General features: G+C 36.3%; 2 protein-coding genes across 3 annotated transcripts in view; both read right to left on the bottom strand.

Moving 5' to 3' along the window:
• Positions 1-19906, bottom strand: part of LOC141441963 (lipopolysaccharide-induced tumor necrosis factor-alpha factor homolog) — a 59395-nt gene that overhangs the window by 6332 nt on the left and 33157 nt on the right. The gene's annotated exons all lie outside the window — the stretch shown is intronic.
• LOC141441924 (lipopolysaccharide-induced tumor necrosis factor-alpha factor homolog) lies at positions 277-3863 on the bottom strand. Of its 2 annotated transcripts, none has more exons than XM_074106819.1 (3): positions 3645-3863; positions 2685-2943; positions 277-1900 (listed from the first exon to the last, which is right to left on the bottom strand). In XM_074106819.1, exons 1-3 carry the CDS (start codon positions 3658-3660, stop codon positions 1798-1800), a joined length of 378 nt encoding a protein of 125 aa, XP_073962920.1. In that variant the 5' UTR covers positions 3661-3863; the 3' UTR covers positions 277-1797. The 2 variants fall into 2 exon arrangements, with proteins under 2 accessions (XP_073962920.1, XP_073962918.1); XM_074106817.1 differs by having other exon boundaries at positions 2685-3000; positions 3645-3855.

Raw genomic sequence — 19906 nt, 5'->3', positions numbered from 1 at the left:
ATATATTCAACGAGCTAAATATCGAAAATCTGGGGGCACGGTAGTGCACCCCCCAAGTCGAGGAAAAAAGCGGCACGGCCTGTGGCACGGCCGTACCTACCATCCTTTTCTCGAAGCAGTTCAGGCCATTTTCGACCCCCCTATAACTTCATTGTGGATAAATTTTATTATCACCTAGTGTTACTGCAAATTTTCAGGTTTTTTGGATGTGCTACGTTACAAGTAAAACGAACACAATGGAATAATTGGTATTTCAGTTATAAAAACTCGAAAAAGTAAAAAATATTTTTTTATTTAAAACTTTATTTTATAACTAAATTTTCGAGGTATTTAAAAATTAAAATATTGTTTTTTTTCTACTAAATAGAATACGAGGTAACATAATAAGTATTATACTTTGTAGACGTGTAAATAAGTAGAATTAAATTTAACTTTTTTACTAATATTCCACTAAAACGAACCTCAATGCCGAAACAGGTTCAAAAAGCTACACAAAATTTTAATACAACTTACAAAATTAAAATACAATGTTCTAAAAATTCAATAAATACTTTTAATTACCTACATTTCGGACAGAATACGTTAAACATAAATAAAATTGCACACATAATAACTATAAACAATGTAAAAAAAAACAACAAGTTTCATCCATGGGAATGAAGTATTTCTAATCAAATGGGATGGCATGTTGAATATACACCCTATGGCGACAATACAATGTGGATACCGTAAACTCTGGTTTCTATAGTCCCAACGTTCATCAATAGTCCAAAGGGGCTTTTTAACATTTCGAACAATAACGGAACTGCTAACGTCATCTAGGAGGTTCATCGCAGCCTAATCCAATAGAAAACGCACATGAACCTCCTAAACGTTAGCGGTTCTGTAATTGTTCGAAATGTTAAAAAGTCCGCTTGGACTATTGATGAACGCTTGGGACTATAGAAACCTGAGTTTACGGTAGTGGGTTTCTATTTTTACACCATTTAAATTTAAATAAATAAGTTTAATACTATCGTTACACATAACTTACACAAGTAACTTTACGTCAATCTTAATTTTTCTATGAAAGACAATCTGCATGTTCATCACTGTTATCAATTGTTGACAAACAAAAGACTAGAAATTGAGCACGTGGTTTTGCCCCATATTCTCATCTTTAATATTATCTTTTGATAATAAAACAAAAAAATATCTAGTGGTACAATACGAGTATATATGACTTTGCATACGCAATTCAATACCAAAACAGTTTTGGACAGCATGTTCGTAAATGTTCGCTAACCCCGTCGGAGAGCAAAAATGCTCGGAAATTTACGGCAAGATAATCTTTTGAGTAATAGATAATCATTCCAGTATCGTACTTGTTCCTAAATCAAGTTCTCGTTTATTGAACGTGCAGTTACTATGGTCTTTAACGCTTACCCTTTTTTACACATGGTGCTTCTATCAACTACATAACAATCTACACAAAGATTAAATCTCGTCTCCTTTGCAATATAACGCAACTCAATGCAATTTGTTATAAATATAATTCAAAAAGATAAGGAATATAAAACTATGATAAAGTTTGTAGTGAATATATCTAAATTGGCGAAGCCTGAAATAGGGTTAAATTATACCGTCACCTACATTAATACTTTATCTGCCACCTCCTGCTGGCCCTACAAATAGAGCCGTATCAGATATTTATACACCCTTTGTTTTGTCAGATATTGGTGCTGTTGATTGCACTGGATGTCAGGATTAACATTTTAATTTTACGGCTGGTATTGTAGGATTGGGTCTAGATTGGGTTTAACTCGAATAAGATCCGACGAATGAACCGCAATTCGTGCAGTAGTGGTCAGTGTTGAGGCAAGAGTCCACGCAATAGGGGATGCACACGCAGGGCCAACATCTGAAATAGCAAGAAATCAGTTTTTGTTAAATCGAATTACGTATAATTTAATGGAAGATATTATTATTTAAGGTATGGTCAAAGTCTAAAGAACTTACATTTTCTTACACTGGTATGGTTAAGCTGCAAACATTATGCTGAATGGAATGTAACAAGGGAGTTTTACGAGTTGTACCTAGTACTTAAATAAATATCATGGGACAATTGATACCAATTGACCTAGTCCCAGACTAAGCAAAGCTTGTACTAATGGGTACGGACGGCATCAAAAGTGGCTGCATACTTTTGTACTTTGTCATTTTACAGCAACGTACTTAACACCATACGAATTTGTCAAATGTGCTAATACGACAAAGTAAAAAAGTGAGCCGCTACTTTTGATGCTGACTGTACTAGGCCGGGGATCGAACCCGGGACTTCAAGCTTCATAGTCAGGTTCTTTAACCACTAGCTACCCGGTAATCCAAACTTTACGTAATAAAGCAATTTCCCTGTAGTTTTAAGGAAAAAATAGTGGAAATTGACTTTACGTGATACAAAATTGGTAGTAGCTATTTTTTGCTTGATATTTTCAAAGTAACCTGGTGGAATCTTTCATGTGGGAATCGGATACGAACTTAACCAAGTACTTATGTAAATATTATCTATTAAATTTAAAACTTTTAGACTTATTTTTTATCTTCGGTGTTAAAGATAAGGCTACAAAAACAATAAGTCAATCTCCTCGTTTGAAGGGGTTTAGAAATGATAAAAATAGATAAAATAAATTAAAAACTTGACTCACCCTAATACGCAAAGCAAAGCAGCCATAAGGTGAGTTCTCATGGTAGGTCTTCTGTCAATTCTGGTCACCATCTCCTGGTTACAAGAACGACAAGTTGTTCGCGTAGGGTGTGGCCCCACATGTTGTTGTACGATCACTGCTCCAGGGATGACTGTAGTACCTAGAGAGGTCTGGTAGAATGCAGCTGGTTGAACATGTATGGCAGGTGGCGGAGGTCCCGGTGGGTGGGGGTGGGGGTACTGACCATATGCTGGGGGACCTGCGGGCATCGGGTCATACGGAGGGTAAGCGGTCTCTTGGTTGTAAGCATCTTTTCCTAAAAAAAAAAAACAATTCTTGTGTCTCTTAGATGATTTGTGAGAGATAGGCAAACAGGAGAAGTTGTAGAAGATAAAGCAAATCATTTTTATCTATTCCTACCTAAAAAAACGTGAGTGGTGGACACAGCCGAAAGCCAAAAGTGACTTAGGGTTAGCTAAAGAGCAAGAGACTTGAAATTTCGCAAAAAATATTCCTTGGGGATCATAGAGTTGCACTGAGAAGGGATTATTCGAAATTTATTCGGGATTGAGAGCTAGCCGACTTTTTGAACTACCTCGGCAGGATAATTGCGGGATGAAGCTAGTAATTCATAGGTGGTGGTGGTGTTTATGAATTCGTTATCGTCGGTAGACAGGCATTTACGAATCCGCAACTATAGTATTTTGTTCTGTTCGTTGAACCCTCTTAAACTAAAGTTAATACTCAATTAGCTATTTCCGGGGAATTTAAAAACTATCATTCATGATAAAAAAGTCTAAGCTGATGTAAATTTATAAATACTCTTATATTTTACTTTTTATCAACAATGGCACGCAAAACTAGATTAATCAGATTAAATGTTTCCTTGTTAAAGAATTACCTAACGCATGTCAGAAGTAGAAGTAATAAATAGAAAACAAAGTTATAAAAGGAGCTTACCGTGTGGGGCTGCCATTGTCACAGATCAAAACAAAATTAATACTTAGCTTTGTTAAGAAATAAACAATTTTAAATTTTACACGTTTGTACGCTTGTATAACAAGTATTGAACTGTTCTTTGTGACAATATTCAAGTAGACATTCAAAAGTTTTGAGTCACCTTCTTCGACGTAAGTCTCCACAATTATCTCCTTCAATTTAAACTCAACGAGTGGTGTTACCTGATGAATTTGGCATTCTTTTAGTTTGACTTGGGCCATTTTGTTATAAGCACCTTGATAAAATATATCATTTTATCATAAATACGTAGTGATAAAGAGATAAGCATGGTAACAATATTGTTCTATAATCGGCAACGAGTTTTCTCTTTAAATGCATTCATTTTCACCTCTTTTGAGAAAATTATTAGATTATGAGAGGGTGCAAAAAAAGCTTTTACGAATCGAGTTAAATTTGTATTTGTTAAATACGAATTGCTTCATAATAAATTTGTGTAAGCTTTCGTACAAAATGACTGATATTGAAAGTATATATTTTTTATGGCATTAAAACCAGCCCAACAAATAGTAAACCCAAAGAGATTTCATTACAATTTAAAAATTAAAATTTCGTTCCTCCTATTTACAGTAGGTAAAGTACACACAGTACACACATACAGTACCTACCTATACACATATTTTTTTTAAATAACTTGTTCTGATATAAATTTGAGGGTTTCCATCTAAAAATACAGTACCTCCCCCCTAAAAAAAAATGTTTTTTAATTTTTTATTGTATGATTTTATCGGCATTGTTAACATATATATCCGTGCAAAATTACAGCTTTCTAGCATTGATAGCCCCTGAGCAAAGCCGCGGACGGACGGACAGACAGACAGACAGACTTGGCGAAACTATAAGGGCTCCGTTTTTGCCATTTTGGCTCCGGAACCCTAAAAAAGTAGGTTTTTAGATATCTATGAGCACCCAAACAGCTCCGATGTGGTTACCTACATATATGAAGATGACAACAGTACACACTGCTCGGGTGGTTTATTTTGGTTGTCTTATTTTTCCTATAGGTACAGTGATATATTGCACACTTAAAAGTTTTTAATGATTCACTTTTCACTACTTTTATAAAAATACATTTACTACAGGATGTCTTACTCATTTAGGTAATTAGCGGTCTTCATCTCGTAGAAACTATGTGTAATGGAATTCACGTACTGACTTTATGGAATGACATTTATTGTTAAAAAAAATTAAGTTACTTGTCATCCATTTTACTTTGTTTTATGGATAATTTACAGCGCAATGGTATCAACTGTAATTCTGTAAATTTTCATTGATTAATAAGTAAATAAATAAATATGTATATATTTAAATACTTTATTGTACATAAAACACAATCATTATTTTAACAATCAGTTAGCATCGAAATTTTTAAGATACTAATAAATTACGAGTAGTGTCCATTACAGTTCACTGACAACCAACCTTTAAAATAAATGTTTATTCAAAAACTCTGTGGTGAGGACTTCGGCAAAATATATCTAATCTGATGGAAAACCTATTCCACTAATGGCCACACGCGTGCACAAAACCTTGCCCACACCTATCCATCACTAGAAAGCAGCGAAATGTAAAGTCAACGGGTTATGTTTTGAAAAGCGGTCGGAATTGAAAGCAGTAGATATCTACTCGTATTTTGCTTAAAACTTAAAAAGTCCACGAAGCAAGCACGCCAGGTTTCAAAATGTATATAAGATTAATGTTAAGTAGGTCGATAAGGCTCTCTAGTTGCGACCACTAACTGCCAGACAGAGTAACTAGGTTCAAAGACACCGTAGGAGTTCCAGGCAACCGGTAATTGTAACTGGCAATTTGTCATTCATTGTTTTATTTTCGACTGGATGGCAAACGAGCAAGTGCGTCTCCTGATGGTAATAGATCACCACCGCGACCACCAGGGGATTGCAGATGCGTTGCCAACCTAGAGGTCTAAGATGGGATACCTCAAGTGCCAGTAATTTCACCGGCTGTTTTACTCTCCACGCCGAAACACAACAGTGCAAGCACTGCTGCTTCAAGCAAGATGGTGGTAGCAATCCGGGCGGACCTTGCACAAGGTCCTACCACCTGCAAATTGTGGTGTTGTAAGGGACTCATTGTCCAACGTGGACTTTTTTTGGCTGATAATGATGATGACGAGATTAAAATAGGTTGATAATTAATAGGCTGGTGACACTCATCATTACACCTATCAGCAAACTATTGGGATAGACTTAAATGGTAGCGGGCGGGACAGTTTGCCCATTCAACTGGATAATGGAGTAATTAGGTTCTAGAAGTACCTAGTGATTGCGAACCGTAAGACGCAGCGTGGGAAGACCTCTAACAAGATGGACCGACCACCTGATAAAATTCGTAGAAACCAGTTGGATGCAGACAACGTACGCTGGATCGTAACGTTGTTGAACTCAATGCGATAGGCTTTTGACCAGCAGTGGATGTCTTTTAGCTGACATGATGATCATGATCGGGGTAGATGAATGCTGCAGTGGAACCCATGTTACGAAAGACGTTTTTTTTTATAAAACGAGGGGGCAAACGAGCAGACGGGTCACCTGATGGAGAGCAATCACCGTCGCCCATGGACACCCGCAATACGAGGGGAATCACAGGTGCGTTGCCGACCCTTTAAGGAATTGGTAGGCCCGTTTTTTAAAGATCCCTAAGTTGTAACGCTCCGGGAATGTTGCCGCTGTAAGCTAATTCCAGATCTTCGTCGTGCGAGGAAAGAAGTTTCGCTTAAAACGCACGGTATTAGACTGCCAATCATCAATATGGTGAGGATTTAAAGACAGACGGTTCCTCAAAGTGCGGTAGTGGAAATTAGGAAACGTAGTATTGAACGCACGCCTCTACCTGTGGCGATTTGCACAGGATCGCTGATTGTGACTGGAGGTGGAGTGTCGAAAGCCAAGCTCATTGATACCCTTTGGAAGAATCTTATGACCAGCCGTGTACTGCATGTATGTATAATTATATGCTATCGCAAATCTAATTGATTTATTTATGTGCAAACGAAATAAAACATACAATTCCACTACTTATAAAAACACACTTTACTTTAAACTTTACATTCATTGCACAATTTAAAATACTTATCGGGTTTATAGTACTTAGTTGATTAATATCAGAGACGAATGACGAAGCCCTTGAATGGTAAGAGTAATTACGGAAAATTGAAGCATTTAAAACAATTACGACTCTTTGCCAAACGCCGTTTTCTCCATCCAGCTTTATGATGCTCTTTGGCTATTATTTCCGCTAGATAATCGGCTGGTTAGGTTGATAATGATAAAACAGTAACGGAGAACTAATATTAGTTATGAAACTTTAATGCTGTAAATATAATGATAAACAACTAATAAATAGTTAAATAATCGTTGGGGCAATGCGCAAGACTTGTAGTCGTTCTTCTCGGCCTAAAAAGTCCCTCTGCAGGGCACAACCCTCCTCTCAGAATGGGAGGGCTTGGGCTGCAGTTTTCACGTAGACCTAATGCAGATTGGGAATTTCACACATACCATTGAATTTATTTGTAAATGTGTGCAGATAGCTCATGGTAAATTCCAAATGTCTCACATAAATTCTGAAATACTCAGAAGTGCAAGCCTGGGTTGGAACCCATGACCCTCTTCTTGAGAGACCATAGGTTAAACGACTAGGCTTCTATGTTCCACGACCCTCTTCCTGAGAGGTAGTCGTTAGGGTGCCCAAAATGCGAGGAGCGCACTTAATTGATATCGATGCTTGCTTCTTGCAGACGGTTAAATTGTCCATGGCATTTCGCTACGGATACTGAGTCTTTTGTTTACAGAGTTTTCAAACTTCACCTAAATGTATTTATGAAGTGACTAGTTCCTATAGCCCGTGGCTTCATCCACACAGTAGAGAAGTGCATCTCGGGCTCATACACCAAGGACTTGCATGGTAAGCGCCTTTAACATTTAGTACTTATTATTTTACTAGCTTTTGCCCGCGGCTTCGCCCGCGTGGAATTCGGTTATCGCGTGCTGTTCCCTCGGGAACTGTGCATTTTTTCCGGGATAAAAAGTAGCCTATGTCACTCTCTGGCCTATAAACTATCTCTATGCCAAAAATCACGTCGATCCGTCGCTCCATTTCTATGTGAAAGACGGACAGACATACAAACACACAAACACACACATTCATTAGTATGGATTATTTATTTTTAATTCATCAAAATTCGTTAAACATCCAAATAATAAATATCCATCAACATCATATTATTAAATAATTTGGCATTGTATTTTTAGCTTCAAAAATACGGAAGTTCCATACACACTCTACACCGTTTTTAACTTTGTTAGCAGGCAAATTTCCAAAAATCAGTTTACCGTGTTTTGTCTACGACACTAAGAAAACTTTTTTGCAAAAATGCAACTATAATAACAAAGTTTCGGGCTGTTTTATGAATTATATTTATATATGAGTAGATTGCTTGATTTGCTTGTTTAGTAGTGTTACATTTCCTTTCTTTCTCTTCAGCCCCACTTCTAGACGCAAGCCTCTTCACGTTATAAGAAGGTTCAAGAAGGTTGTGTTCATTTCCTACATTAATTTCCTTTGTGTATTATAAATTTAATTCAGTTGCATGAGTCATTGATGTGTCACTGTTTTATAAATTTCATAATAGTTGCTTTTGATAAGACAGCACAGATAAACCTAATCTGTCCTAAGAAAAAACAATCAGATAAGTACATACCAAACTACTACATTCACAGGAAACAAATAGTTAGCTGAATAATTCAATCTTTTGTCTCAAAATTAGCTGATATACATTACAATATATATTTACATGTATTTCTTAATTTTACAAATAAAAGTATGTTTATTTAATTAAGGCTATAACACGCACTTATGAATGTCAAAAAAATCTACCACCTACTACATGAAAAAAAAAAAAAAACAAATCAATCAATAAAACTAAAACTTTATAATTATATAGAAATGCATGAAAAATAAAAGGTTCCTAGTACTAAATATGAAACTAAAATAATTAAATTAGAGTGCACAAAATGGCCAGCCAAATTTTTTTCTCTTTTATTATATCTGTCTTTATTTCTTATTGCTTTGTGGGATTAAAATGCAATAAAATTTCACAAGAGCAAATCACAAAGTAACCCTTTTATTCTTTAATAATACTTTGTAAGAATATGTTAACAGTCATTTGTCTTAATTTACCACTTAGCTATTTTTTCAGACATTAACAAAAAAAAAATTTTACTAGAATAGGTTTTCAATTTTTTTATAAGAAAGAACTTATCTGAAAGACTACAGGGTACTTACTGTAACCAATAATTCAAACTGTGACAAAGTTTCAAAGTCAATTCTGATCAGTTGGATTTATTTCAGAATATTTTACATAGATAATTAGGTTTGCGCTTCATGTTATTCAATTGTTTTTAAAGATAAGAAATATACACAATACTCACAATCTAACCTGTCAGTAACCACCTGCCAGCTACAGCCTAGGTACATTCGCACCAAACGTAACCAACGCTATAATTTTGATTAAACTGTGGCCCCAAAGTTTCCGGTATCAAAGTAACGTCTGGCATTTCAGTTTTGTGCATTTATTACAGAGCGCAGACGGGACGTTTCAATTAGGCGATTGCTTGTCCGGGACGTCTGGGGCAAACAGACGCTTTGAGATGTCCGCGTAGGCCCTCAAATGCTTGTCAACGCATATGACATCACCGATTAATCGCACTAGAGGTTATCTCTACAATATTATAAATGTAAAAGTAACTCTGTCTGTATGTCTGTCTGTCACCTTGTCACGCTTTAAGCGCTAAACCGATTTAGGCGAAATTCGGTATGGAGATAATGGGTTCCCGAATAGTCCCGATAAAAGGACATAAGCTACTTTTTTATCCCGGATAAATGCATAGTACCCGCGATAGTGCGCTTTGATTGTGTAGTATAAATGTGTCAATTGTAATGTAAGTAATGTTGTCTGTTTTTAATTTGTAACTGTTCCTAATAAATAAATAAATAGCGATAAACGAATTCTACTTAGACGGAGTCGCGGGCAACAGCTAGTTATACATAAAAAAGGTAAATAGTAGGTCAAGGGAAAGAAAGTCAGTGTTGTTGGCGACTTGTTGAGATATAGCATCTTTATTATCTGTTTTCTTTTAATTCTAAATTTAAATCCACTGCAATGCGACTGTCAGTGAACAAGAAGTCAGTTTTGAGTCAGTTGCTCAGTCAGATTGGTTGCGTCAACTGTGTGTCCATTGATTTCTTAATATTATTGCTGATAATTCATAATCATAACCATCGTATTTATCGTCAACAAGTATGTTAGTCTTCTCTCTTTAAAATATTAAAAGCTACTAACAATAGGAAAATAGGAATACTATGATGCGATCCCGCAAACAACTCTAACGATTTGGACACCAATAATAGGATTGTTAGCGATATTTTCAGTTTAGATATCGATCTGCGAAGGTCTTATCATCAGCATTATTCATTTTACGTTCAAAGTACAAGTTGAGAGCTTAGGAGACCTGACTAAAAAGCTTAAGGACCCAAGTTCTATACCTGATCAGGGCAGATTTTATTGTGAAAAATAATCATGGGTATTTCATATGTATTTAATTATATACGTATCTATGTATTTAAATATGTTTATCTGTTGCCTACCATCTAATAACACTAAGCTTTATCTACTTACTTTAGGACTAGAAAAATTGTCCCGTGGTATTTACATTGTTTTATTTAGGGGCTTCACCACCCATTGATTAATTGATACCCATTGATTTTTGTGATGCCGTCTCCGTCTATTCAAACAAAACAAACAGAGAGAGCATCACATTTATCCGTCACATAAATTTAATCCATGGATGGTGAAACAGGGGATAATATAAATTTTCTGAATGGCGTCATGGACTCCGAGCAATGCTTGGTCGCCCAGTTATGCAAACAAAATGAGAAAAAACTTATAACCCTATAGATTTCCTAGATAGGAAACCATCATGTCATACGTGGTGGAAACATGTTGGTTTATTTGAGTAAGCCAGTTCGCGTGTGTGAATCTTTGCACAGCTGCGAAGCTATCCATCACGGCGGCAAGGTTATTTTGTTAGTCGTTCCCTTATTGCTTAGCTTTCAGACGTTATTTTAGAACTAGAAAAAAGATTTAGGTAGATATTATGATATTATTATCACATTTTGACGAAGGTTACGGATAATGCATTCAATGCTAATCTAAATGTGGTAAGTATTCCATAAAATGGTCATTGTATTGCCGTATTGTGCATTGCAGGTAGATCAGTAATTTGGCCAATTTAAAGCCTATTTTACCACTCATTGATTATGTGACAGATATTTGTGATGCCGCTACTGTTTATTATTAAAACATGAAACCTTAAACAATATAGCAAACGAGTCCCCTTCCATAGGCAAGGTACCGATGATGCTGGCAGCATTTCTTCTTTAAACAGCTAAGCTAATTCTTTGCCGAGGAAACTGCCAGGTTCCTAGTGCGTCTACTAATCCCTTAGATTTTTTTTACGAAACTTACTTACAACGCTATTACCCCACGACCAAGAGTCTAATAAACCAAATGAAACAAAGTATAATAATTATACTTAGTTATTGTGGAAATATAATTATTATATTTCCATAATTACCAAAATAAGCGGGAATGCCACATTAACTTCTTATTCGCCGATGCCAGAGGGTTGTTAGTGATTTCCCAATGTGCGAGCCCAACACGCTAGCGGTTAACTCCCTATGGCATAAGCAAATGCTTACAAGCCACCTGGGTAAAGCCTCCTAAATTCGTCAGGCCCTAAGGAGTTAATGTTTTCATCCATTAACTGAACCGAGCACTTATGAAATTCAGGCCCGCGATCCGAACGAGATTACACGGGCTAGCTGACATGTTTCCCTGCGCAGGGTTGGCACAGTTCACTTGTTTTGGACAAGGAAGAGAAATGACTTGATGTTTTGCTGTTCGATATCTTTGGGGATGCTAATGTGACTATGATTAGTGATTAGGTAATAGTGGCTTGCAAAATAGAAATGTGTTATTTTGAGTGAAAGCCGCCCCACGGTAATTTTGCTGTGTTATTTTAAGGTACCTAATATTTAAAATATGTAACTATACCGGGTGTGGCTTGTAATATGAGCAAATTATTAAGACATAGATCATACTCGTCAAACTAAACAATATTAGTTCAGCGACTTTTATAAATAATGAGTTTTTCAATTTTTATTCCACTTTTTAGTTTATGCGAAGAAGCAATGTAAAGCAAAATGCTTGTTGTTTGTAGGGTGACAGGCGATATCAAGTGTGTTCTAGGATGGCGTACATTGATAGCATTATTTAATTTGTATGAAAAAGGGAAATTCCAAAGACTCCATTATTTTTAAAAGTCGCTGAACTAATGTTGTTCGGTTTGACGAGTACGATCTATGTTTTAATTTTTTGCTCATATTACAGGCCACACTCGGTATGAATGTGTACTTTTAATAAGATTAAAAAAATATGGCTTCACCTCACAAAGTGTATAATTATATAATAAGCTATGAGCTTCTTTATATTTTTAGCCAACTAAGTAATACTGGCAAATGTCGCTTGCGTTACCTGTGTATTGAGTTACTTTTATGGTAACTCCAAAGTCATTGGCGGTAACTCCAGAGACATTTGCAAAGTATTTCGTTTTAACACACTAAGTAACTAACAATCAAACAGTAAGTATAAGTAATAAGATTTGTAATTTTAGTAAATTTGATATTGATTAGTTTTATTTTATTTAATTTAAATGGTATAATCATTTATAAATGGTATAATAGGTATGTGATTTAAGTTGAGTAAATAATTAGTAAGATTGAAAATTAAAAAATACATGAATTTACACTTGATTACGCGTAGGTTTTAGCGACATTTTAAATATTTCTTAACTAAACCTAATCCAGCCCAACTGCTTCGCAATTTAGCACTGTTTCTTATGTATGTAAAATTTGATGATAGTAAACTTACCCCCCCCATCCCCTCCCCTCCCTTCCTCCGCTAAACTCTTATCAATGAACCACAGCAAAGCATAAACTTTATTTTTAATAAATATGTAGAATGTGAAAGAAATGCTTATACATTCTACAGTAGACTACATAGCCCATTTATGATGGGAACAATAACTTTAGATAATATAAGTAGTAGTGACAACCCTCAATCCGCCTACTCGTTACCTGGTCGGTGGCACCTCAGGCGTTTGTTGCGTCTTAGGCATCGTCCAACCACAAGAGACCCTTGATTAAGCATTAACTCTCCCTCATTGCCCTACATTCACAATGTAGTAGGCGGGGTGCGGGAGCTCAAGATAAATTGGTAAATCTCAAGGAAGGCTAAACCGTATTTGCTAATGGAATACAGATGTGAAATGATGAACAACATTCTGAGGCTCACCATAAATACCTTTCCACTATTATATTTTACATGCACGTATGTTACCGGTAAAATTTGCTATATTAAGGGCCTGTTTCACCACTTGTCGACTAACTTTAAGTGACGGATATCAGTGATGCCGTCTCTGTTCGTTTTGTCCGAATAAACAAAGACGGCATTAGTTTTAACTGACACTTAAAGTTAATCGACAGGTGGTGAAACAGGGTCTAAATCAACTAAATGTTTCCTGCTTCTGCTCTTACATAAGGTGATAATGATAAATAACAATTAGGAGGTATTTAATGAGGATGCAAATTAAACGTAAGTTACATTGTGTTACTCGTATCTATCTACTTTAATGTGTTTTTTGTTTTCAAAGTTTTAACTGTATCTGTATAATATGTAGATGTCACAAGCAGTACATGTTCACTAAAAACATACCACCAGCGTAAAACAAATTGATCCCTTTAAAGGATTTCAACCAATCAACTATTGAGTCGATGAGAGAGGTATACAATTAGGACCTACAAAGAATGAGTTTAAAAGTCAAAAATAGTAAAAGCTACAATACAATGCTTTAAAAATAATAATACGTAAATATATATACATATATATAAGATAGACAAAATATATTAGATTTAGTCACAGGTTAAACTGAAGTTCAGTGATGCAATACCTGTAAGGTACACGTCGTACACGTTCATATATATAGCATAGTAATGATTTGATTAATGATATTTCTGTTACTTAAATTTTTCAAAGTTCACCTGAAAATTGTGAAAGCCGATAACATTATTGAAATGATTAAATGTGACTCATTCGGTATTCATTTCACCGGTAATCTTTATTATATCCATCTTATCAACACGTCAGAAATTACCTATAGTACTGTATACTTCCGGAAATTAACGGAATACAAAATGCGTACCTACCTACTTTATCAGTAGTGCATTCGGTCAGCGATATGAAAACGAACCATCCTTTTCTTTGTTACAGAAATAACTCTTGAATGAACACCCAATGTCGTATGCAGTATCGTAAATAGGCACATTACAAAGTAATCAATCCATACTAATATTATAAATGCGAAAGTGTGCGTGTTTGTATGTTTGTCCGTCTTTCACGTCGAAACGGAGCGACGTAACGACGTGATTTTTGGAGTGACAAAGGCTACTTTTTTCCCGGAAAATGCACAGTTCCCGAGAGAACAGCGCGCGATTACCGAATTCCATGCGGGCGAAGCCGCGGGCAAAAGCTAGTAGCTTGCTTAACTTAAATGAAACCAGCTATACAAGTTCTTAAAATTGAGAACCAAATAATATACAGGGGTGGGTAACGTTTTGGAACCGAAGAGCCAAAAGTTACAATATACGAAACTTTAAAAAACAAAAACAAGGAAGGATCGTATTTTGTGATTTTATTTATTTGTACTTTTCAGTGAACTAAATGTAACCCTGTCCTACTAATATTATAAATGTGAAAGTTTGTGAGCGAGTGAGTGAGTATGTTTGTTACTCCTTCACGCTGAAACGGCTAGACGGATTCGGATGAAATTTAGTATGTAGATAGCTGGACATCTGGAAAAAAACAGGCTACTTTTTATTCCGATATTCCCAGGGGATAGGGATAAAATCTCAAAATAACAACGGCTGGGTTCAGAGTCATGAAATTTGATATGATTGTTTTTAATTTACCGTCAATGAAAACCGCGATTTAATTTTAGGGAATCCCCACGAGAATTTAATAAAATCCCGGAATTTCAATTCAACTGCTGTACCTAATGATTTACTCGCGCAAAGCCGCGGGTAAACGCTAATATAATATATTACATTAAATTCATTGAAAAAGTTTAGATAATCATATACCCGGAATGAATTAATTTTCATGCAGTGTTATAATAAAGACGTTATGAAAAAAAAACAGCTATAAGTGCGACTCGGACTTGCGCACCAAGGGCTCCGTACAAATTTGTGGGTAGTTATCTCTATAAATATCCATAGTTAGCAGAGCCCTTCTTCTAAGCAAAATATACGCAGTGTAGGATCATGGTTACAGACATATTAGACAGAGAGCGTAAAATTCAGATTTTCAGACTTCTCTTATGGGTTGTGCTCTATGACTCTTCATATCAGGTTTCAAGTTACTAGAACAACCGAAAGTGACCTTTAAGTTTTTTGGTTACGACAATTTGTATGGAAACTCCTTTCTTAATGACTGTATCTTTAATTACGTTGACTTAGAAGTTTGATTTCTTCGTTGCTTCCAGGGGTAGCAGATTTGAGGATTTGATATTAATTACAGCTTGATACCTCAACGCGTTTCTGAGAAAAAGAATCTTGACAGATGGAGAGACAGGCAGACCGACGGACAACAGAACGATTAGGGTTCCGTTTTTCATTTTGAGGTACTTATCCCTAAAAATATGGCCATATTAAAACCCCTAAAACTTTTCCCCTCAACCCTTCCACTTACCTAATGGTTACCCTTCCGGGTGGCTGATGCGAAAACACAAACCAACTGCAGGGTCGTGTGTTTGACTCTTCATTCGGGGGCAACAAGCCATAATTCGCAGCTTAGACACACGATCACGTCGAAACCTGAAACATAGAGGAACAGAGAACTCGTTGGCTTTACGGCCTCGCAGTGTAATGCAACTTGCACTATTTTTCTTACATGTCTAAACTAGGCTTTAGACTTTTTTAAAGTAGAAGACTAATAAATGGGTGCGCCAAAGTTGGCATAATTTTTCAACCCCAATTATTGTAACTCCGAAAATGTTTGTCATACAATTTTCTGTCATAATACTCACTATTAATACTTAGTCACTATTACTACCGATCATAACTCCGAAGCATTAAAAACCATAATGGCAGTTGTCATAAATATCTCTTGTACTCCTTTTTTTTGTCATACTGTTTTTAAGCATATGGTTTTGTACTCATATAACTCCATTATCATATATTTTTAAAGCAGACTTATTTGTAGCTATAAACTTCACTGTCATACAATTTATGGCATGCGTTTTGCTTCTGAAAAAAAAATGTGACGAAATAAGTATTTCGATGACAACGCCATCAATAGGCGAAGCAAACACCATCTGTTGGAAGTTATTACTGCAGACATTATTTAACCACAATAGATGTAAGTAACAAAGAAAAAAACAATTCGTCAGCAAATCAATTTTATATTAATTTTACCCTCAATCGTCTTATAAGTATTCGTAGATGTCAGAAATGTCGGTTAGGTTAAGTTAAAACTGCAACCCCCTCAAAACCATACTGCTACCAGTAAAGTAGGTTAGGTTAGGTTAGTACTGCAACCCCTACAGCACCAAACTACTGCCATTAATATAGGATAGGTTAGGTTAGAACTGCGACCACTACAGAACCAAACTGCCACTAGTAAAGTAGGATAATCACAATTTAAGAAAATAATCTCATCAATATCTGAGCCTATTTATATTCGTTTATTTCTCCTCCATATTGATAATAATATATAGAAACTTTCACTTCAGTTCCAACATCGCATTAACGTTAAATTAACGTAAAAAAATTGAATCGATGTTTAAATGTTATGATTAACTAGTTTATTGAAATTGATGATTATGAATGAAAGAAACAGGAAACCCAGCATTATGAGTACAAACATATCTTAGTGACAACGTTATGAATTACGATATTCTGATAAGTGACCATTATGGCCTCAGTTGGTAGTAGTACAAATTTATGACAAATAAAATTATGAAGTTAAAAATTCGAAAGAGTGATGATTCTGGCTACAAATCGGTAGCAGGAAAAAAAAATCGAGGATCGTTTTTATGCGAGTCAATATGGACCCCTAATAAATATATGTGATAATAAAATATATTAGTAAAGAAAGGAGTTCTCTTTGTATTCCAAATTGTCGTTCATGATGATCAGACATTCTAGAGGCCTTCGTTCAACAGTGAACGTGTTTCGGCTGATAGTGGTGGTGATGGACCTGTCCTTAAAATAAAAAGCAAAAAGATACGGTTTGGAAAACTTTAACAAAAAATAAATAAAAAGCGCAAGGTAAACGTACGAATGCTCGTCACTTCCCCAATAGATGGGGCATCTTCAATCTTCAACATGCCCTCGGTACTGCTCTGCTTTCAGAGCATGACATGAGTGCGTACGAACTAACTTAGGGGGCCGCAGGCGTGAGCTTGCCTTCGGAATCCAAAAGCATATTACTATGGTTATTTCAGATTCAAAATATTATTTTTCTTTATGAAGACGGTGGAAGCATTCTACACTTCCATTGAACGTAGATATAGTTACATGTTACATGTTTAGTTTTAGTTTTCTTACTAAAAGACCCAATACATCCCTGTATTAATTTTTTCTTCAATATACCAACTGAAATTTTAAGTAGTTTATAAACACTTACTAGACATGGGTAATCTCAACTCCGCGAAGTGATCTTGAAAAGCTAGAGGTCACCCTTGGCGGTGAAAGCTCTCCTTTAATGCACACGGCTATCATTGCAAATGGTAAAATGAATTAATGAGACTACAGGGCGTTGATTCGGCGAGGTCCCGGAGCAACAGAGTCACCAAGAATTTATTTAGATAGGCGCCAGGTGTCTCCATCGACAAACGAATGATATGTCTAAATAAAAAACTGTAAGTTTAAGTTAATATTGTTTATTACATTGAAAAGTACCAATGTTACAAAAAGGCAGTGAAGGTTACAAAAAGGCAGTAACCTATATTTTTATCAAAACACCTCTTAAACTAAAATACCAGAGAGGTAAACCTTCATATAATAATAACAGAACTTGAGGTTGCTTCACCACCACATCGATCAATAGAAGGTACCCGTGAAAGATGGGTTAGGCTCCGTAACCACAATACCTACCTACAGCGTTACTTAAAGTTAAAACCAGAATATTCTTATTTTAGGTCTAAATTTGGAAATTAAACATTTACATAAGAAAGGAAGAAAACATCACAGTTTTACTACCACAATAGCAGATAAGGAAACGGGCGTTATTTAAATAGCTGTATAACTTTACCACTGGTTGTGACACCTTGTATTTAAAAAATGGAAATAAGTAAAAAAAACAGTTCTGGTAGTATTAATTTCCTAGGGTAGAACAGTTAATTTGAATTACTCACCAATATCAGTTTACAAGTGACAAGGCAGCGTTAGAAAGTAAAATATTAATAATTTAAAAATGAAATTGGGTACTCGGTGACTTCACGTCATACCGAGGGTGAAATAGCGTCAAGGGAAGGGTAGTTCCTGCCAGAATGGGGGGAACTGTGAAATCATGGGTCGAGTAAGAAGACGCCTAACGTAGGGCGGCGAACTTAGTACTCTAACCACTACAGAGTTGAGGACACAGATGGAATGCCTCGGTGCTAGCAGTAATCGGCTACCCCGTACACCGTACTGAACGACTGCAACAAGAACATCACAGCGTCAGCCGGCAGGAAGCACAGGGCGGTGGTTCGTTACCCGATTCGACCCTAGCACGATCAGGTCTACCACCTTAACGCACAGATTATCTTATATGGAGATACACATCTACACGGTTTCACCGGGAGTTAATAAATCAGATTCAAATGACTTACGTGGAAGGCATCAAATTCAAAAAGTAAGTAATATTTCTACCCAGCTCCTACACAGTAAACCGAGGATGGGTTCAGACTTCGATGCCACAGGAAAGTACTCCGGTGAAATCGGGATCAGGTACAGATCCAGAAGTGAAGACTGTACTTTTCAGGTAGAATAAAAAAACCCTGGAACAATATTATTTCCAATGAGAAATTTACAGGGAGGGTAGGATTCTGAGATGACGCTACGGAAAAAAAAATCGCCTAAAGGACTTACCTGAAGGGTTTCTTCTTTTAGAGAGTCGCCAGGGATACGCCGCAGGCCGCTATTGTTTTGCGAAAAGCCTCAAGGGGACATCTCTTGCAAATACAATATGTGGTTGACACGGTGTGGCTAGAAATAAAAACAACTATGTCAAAGACTGAGCTAGCAAAGCGGCAACCGACAACGCGATGCCGATAAAAGAAAAAGGGAGCGGCCAAATAGACCATTATTCAACTTACCACTATAAAAACATGAACGCCCAAGCGTCGTTGACTCGCGTCCTCGCGCGGACACCGAGTTTTATTTCTATAAAGAAAAACAGATATTGACAATATATCCATGGAATCCATCGAAATTGAGCACTAGACAATGAAGCTTACCCATCTCCTCAATGGAATTGGAAGTAGAAAATAGCTCGCCCGCTCGTCACGGTGCGAAATCAGAAAGTGAGAAGTACAGCCGTGTCTCAAAATCGCCATTAAAAATTCCAAGTCATCGATAGGGCATTCAACAGCTGACTTGTCTTGTCGGTAAAATACCACAGAGGGGAATTCGACAGAAAACTATTTGAATAATGTCGATATCCTAACTAACGACTGTTAATTTTATATGCTGTATCTAGCAAAAAATATAAAATAAAATTGTTAACAGACACGAACCATAAACTGTAATTCTATCGAAAAAGCGAACCGGTATTACTTTTTCCTTGCCTAGAAATCCAGTTCGTTTCACGCATGCAACGGAGCAAAACGCATGACCAACAAAGAAAATATATTAACTCCGCACATCCCACTATTGGAAACAAAATGCTAAAACACCTACAACAAATGGTGGCGTGAATCTGTAACAAAATAAACCCAAGACTTCATCTCGTTTAATAGAAAACAAGTTTTCTCTCCGCGCCAAGGCCCAACATTATGTTCGTCCAGCTAAATATTCATCACAAC

This window comes from Choristoneura fumiferana, chromosome 2, assembly GCF_025370935.1.
Source record: "Choristoneura fumiferana chromosome 2, NRCan_CFum_1, whole genome shotgun sequence".
Classification (NCBI taxonomy): Eukaryota; Metazoa; Arthropoda; class Insecta; order Lepidoptera; family Tortricidae; genus Choristoneura; species Choristoneura fumiferana.
Note: the sequence above shows the minus strand (reverse complement) of the source record. Positions and strands in the feature narration are given on the sequence as shown.

Bases quoted from the DNA above. Each gene is read 5' to 3' on its own strand.
- LOC141441924 (XM_074106817.1), bottom strand. The intron at 1,901-2,684 runs GTGAGTCAAGTT...TTGCTATTTCAG, and splicing joins GCTTTGCTTTGCGTATTAGG to ATGTTGGCCCTGCGTGTGCA.